At 44.6% G+C, this 4,948-nt stretch overlaps 1 protein-coding gene across 1 annotated transcript; it reads left to right on the forward strand.

Annotated features, from left to right (window-relative positions):
* The first annotated feature begins 273 nt into the window (after window positions 1–273).
* Window positions 274–3,303, forward strand: tyr (tyrosinase). The gene is made up of 5 exons (XM_030109213.1): window positions 274–1,101; window positions 1,655–1,871; window positions 2,050–2,197; window positions 2,777–2,958; window positions 3,045–3,303. The coding sequence occupies exons 1-5, from the start codon at window positions 274–276 to the stop codon at window positions 3,290–3,292; spliced, it is 1,623 nt and encodes a 540-aa protein (XP_029965073.1). The 3' UTR covers window positions 3,293–3,303.
* The last annotated feature ends 1,645 nt before the right edge of the window (window positions 3,304–4,948 follow it).

A 4,948-nucleotide genomic window follows, 5' to 3' on the forward strand; every position in this document is an offset into this window, starting at 1 on the left:
CTCAATGGGTAGGGAGAAGGCAGCAGACTGCTGGGTGGGTGCACAGGACCGAGGGTGCAGGGAGGTGGTGTATCGGGGTGGATGGTAGCTTAGAGGGGTAGTGAGATTCACAAACCGGGAAAAGTTGTTTCCTTGTCATAGTTTAAATTTATTTACATCAAAATTAATCCTTGAATTTCACCTCTTTCTAAGAGTGTGTGAGGATATCAGGTTCTCCATCGTTCTACCAGGACTTTACACCCCCACTGTGGCTCAGACTGGAGTTTTCCCACCATGAGAAGCTGGAGTGTTTCTCTACTTCTGCTGCAGCTCTTTGGGTCTTGTTTCTGCCAATTCCCTCGCCCATGTGCCAACTCGGAGGGGCTTCGGACCAAAGAGTGCTGCCCCGTGTGGGACGGGGACGGCTCGGCCTGCGGCGCCCTGTCAGGCCGCGGCTTCTGCACGGAGGTGCTGGTTTCAGAGGAGCCCCACGGGCCCCAGTACCCGCACAGTGGGATCGACGACAGGGAGCGCTGGCCTTTGGCCTTCTTCAACCGGACTTGTCGCTGTGCCGGGAACTACGGAGGTTTTAACTGCGGCGAATGCAAGTTTGGCTACTGGGGCTCAAACTGTGCGACGTACAGGGAGTCGGTGCGCAGGAACATCCTGACCATGTCGAAAGCAGAACAGCAGAAGTTCATCTCTTATCTGAACTTGGCTAAAAACACCATCAGCCGGGACTACGTCATCTCCACAGCAACGAGAGCAGAGATGGGCGAGAATGGCGAGAACCCCATGTTTTCTGACATCAACACGTACGACCTGTTCGTCTGGATGCACTACTACGTATCTCGAGACACCTTGCTGGGGGGGCCGGGGAACGTCTGGCGAGACATCGACTTTGCCCACGAGTCTGCGGGCTTTCTGCCCTGGCACAGAGTGTTCCTGCTTCACTGGGAGAACGAGATCCGGAAGATGACCGGAGATTTCAACTTCACCATCCCCTACTGGGACTGGAGAGACGCCCAGTCCTGTGAGGTGTGCACCGACGCTCTGATGGGCGGACGCAGCCCGCTCAACCCCAACCTCATCAGCCCTGCGTCCGTCTTCTCCTCATGGAAGGTGAGAAGAAAAAAAAAGAGAGTAAACATGCATGCTTCAGCAAATCTTTCCTATCTTAAGTGAGAATTCCTGATGTGTTTTGTTCCCATTTAAAGATAGCTTCAGTAAACTTTATCCCTCTAACCCAAACAAACTAAAGATGATCCACCATTCCTCTGATGGAACACAGAGCGAAAACACTTCTTTTGAGGATTTAACTGCTGTCAAAGCAGTTCATTCACGGAAATCCACAAATCTTTGTAATTTACACTGTAACTACCAGTCATTTTCTGCTGTGAGTGCGACAACAGTTTGTTTCCACTAATATCCACTCATGCTCAAACTCTAAGCAACAATCATCAGCCTGCTTCAAGGACATATTATGCAAAACACAGTCTACGGCTGTTTTGTGATATTATGACTCTGTCATTGCCATTTTTACTTCAGTCCTTGATTTACAATGAGGAAAAAGAGCATTCCTGTATGGAGGTTTGCATCACTGACCTCTTATCAAGGCTCCAATAAAACCTTGTTGTTTACAGATACGTATGGGTTCCTATGCGTCTGTGTGTAGGTGATCTGCACCCAGCCAGAGGAGTACAACAGCCGAGAGGTGTTATGCAACGCCACCGGGGAGGGACCGCTGCTGCGTAACCCTGGCAACCACGATTCCAACCGCACTCCACGACTCCCCACATCAGCTGACGTGGAGCTGACGCTGGGCCTGCGCGACTACGAGACGGGACCCATGGACCGGTTCGCCAACAACAGCTTCAGAAACGTCCTGGAAGGTTGGAAAGAATCTTGGTCTTTTCTAAGACACATTTCATGAGAATTAGTCAAATAATTTCATTTCTGTTTGTTTACGTTTATTGATCAACCAAGCATGTCCTTCTCTCCATGCTGTGCTCAGTGTTTTGCATTGCTTCCATGTTGTCGTTTATTGTTTTCCATTCTTGTCTCTGACAGGTTTTGCGAGTCCAGAGACCGGTTTGATCGTGCCGGGCCAGAGCACCATGCACAACGCTTTACACATCTTCATGAATGGCTCCATGTCTTCCGTCCAGGGTTCAGCCAACGACCCCATATTCCTGCTGCACCATGCTTTCATTGACAGGTACAAAAACCGGGGCCAAAACTGAGCTGCCAGGAGGAAAGTTCACCCCGGCAGAAAGACTTTACACTGTAAGAATGAAAAAGAAAAAACATTACCAGAAGAAAATGAAAATGAAATGAAGACATTTTGAAAATTAAGTGTTGTTCCATATCTGTCCACTGGGGGCGCACTAAGCAAATAACAGTGCATAAAAGAGTACAAGCCAGCTGCTAGCATAAGTGGGAGCATTCACACCATGAGAGTGTGCACATATAAAGAGAAACATGAAGACACGTCTCAGATTTTACAAACACAGCACAAACTCAAATATGCTTTATGGATGCAACAAAATTCTAAGAAACAATATAGTAATTAAAGGGTGGACATGGTTTTGACACTATTCATTCAGATTTGGTGAAACAATTATTATCATTATTTATTTTTTTGTTTATCAGAACACACCTGTAGCTCATTGCACGTAAATGCCCCAAAAATTGACACTCTTTATCTAAAGGTTAACGTCACTATCTGCTAGTGATGCTAACGGTCTTGTAGCCGAATTTTCAATTCAATCGTCCTTGACATCTTCTTTGTCTCCAGCATCTATGAACGCTGGCTGAGGACCCACCAGCCCGTCCGTGAAAACTACCCACGTGCCAATGCCCCAATTGGCCACAACGACGGCTACTACATGGTGCCGTTCTTTCCTCTCTATCGAAACGGAGACTATTTCCTGTCCAACAAAGCTCTGGGATTTGAGTACGCCTACCTGTTAGACCCTGGTCAGTGTTTAACTGTAAGCTAATTCGATAGACGTGTTCATAAACCGCTGGCCGCTTCATGTCTCCTCCTGTTTGTCTCACTTCAGGCCAGAGGTTCGTCCAGGAGTTCCTGACGCCTTACATCGAGCAGGCCCAGGAGATCTGGCAGTGGCTGCTGGGAGCCGGGATCCTCGGGGCCGTGATCGCAGCAATCTTTGCAACAGTGATTGTTGTTGCGAGAAGGAAGTGGAAACGTAACCAGAAGAGGAAGAGAGCAAAGAGCTACGGAGAGAGGCAGCCGCTGCTGCAGAGCAGCTCGGAGGAAGGTTCCTCTTCATATCAGACCACTCTGTAACAAACAAAGACTCTATCAGGGAATCCATAAACAGATCCTCATGAAAACAGTGAAACGATAAAATAACAGGAATTCGTCTTCCACTCATGTGATTGATTTCCTATCATGAATATGATAGGTCGATGGAGATGGAGGCTTATTCACAGTCAGTTCACTCACTGCAACAAAAACAAGTTATTCCCTGGTGGTGTTGAGCGGAGTGCCGCATGTGCACTTTGCTGCTGAAGAGTCTGCTGCCGAAACCACGGAAAATTAGTCTACTCTGTTTGCAGCCATCATTGCATTGAAACACACCAGCAGTCTGTCTTCACAAACATCCATTTGTTCAAGGCTAATTATTAAAAGTGCTCATTACAGAGAATTTGGTGGAAAAAAAATATATTTTATGGTTCTCAGTAAATGTGCAGCAAAGACGCAGTTTTGAAAGATGCAGCATGTGGTGCACGCCTACAAGGACCTCTAAACTCCGAGTTCAAAATTACTCTGTAATGTATAATAAATAGAGAGAGGAAATTATTCTTGGAGGTATTTGGATCAGATTAAGAATTTTACATTGACTGTATATGTTATGACACAGTAGATCATGTGGTACAGTGTGTTTCAATCATAACAATTAAAAAAACTGTGATTTTTTTTCTTTTCTTAGGCAACTCTCTCTCGCTCTCACTCTGTCTCCCTCTCTTTCTCATCTCTCCAGACTGACCTGAACAGAGTCACACTTCATGTAATTTATTTGACCATTCTGCTATACTTGATATCGGTGATCCTGTTTACAGAGCAGCAGCTCTACGAACGTGGCAGCTCAGCAGCAAATATTTCAAGGTCTGGTCGGGTCTGCTGGAGCTGGTGGTGTCTGCTCAGCTTGTTCAAAGTGCTGAATGATTTGAGTCCTCACACTCACTGAATAAACAAAACAAACAGCTTAGTCTGAAATCACCTCATTTTCCAAACAAGCGTGTCGACAAATGTAAATCTGATCAATTATTATCACACACATATCACAAAAACAGGCATGAAACAGAACTGACCAGAGTGTTTTATTGCAGGTAAAAATTAAGGCAATTTCTTGATAAAACAATGAAATAATAATTAAGAGTCTTTGTGCAACAGAAAAGAAACCTGGTCAAAGAGTTGGGTGAGTTGGGATTTGATCAATCGTGTTAAACACAGACTTTTCCAAAGACCATCACACTTTTAAACTCAGGAAGTTGTGCATTATACAGTAGAAATCTAACCGAATGTTTGGTTTCCACTGACAGGAGAGATGCATATTATCCCGATGCTCGGCTACAGACCTTCACAACACCACAACTGATGATGTTTATCAATTTGGAAACATGAAATAATAAAGTGAAGTTTTCTGTCCAGTTTCTTGTCATTTGTTTAGTTACCCTGATCGCAAATTAAAATGGACACATTACTATCCTTTACTCCTTCGTAAGATTAAAAAAATATCATAATAAATTCAATCAAAATATAATAAATAAAAAAACCCTTTTATTCAAATTGTATTCTTCTTAAGAAAAATCATTTTGAAAATGCATTTGACAATTCAAGATAAGCATGTATTTCAAACATATTGAGTTACGCTGTGAGAGAACGCTGTTGCTTCAGGAGGAAAAATCCTGACGATCCTAAAGTTATCGATCACTTGAC

Source organism: Salarias fasciatus, chromosome 14 (assembly GCF_902148845.1).
Source record: "Salarias fasciatus chromosome 14, fSalaFa1.1, whole genome shotgun sequence".
NCBI lineage: Eukaryota > Metazoa > Chordata > Actinopteri > Blenniiformes > Blenniidae > Salarias > Salarias fasciatus.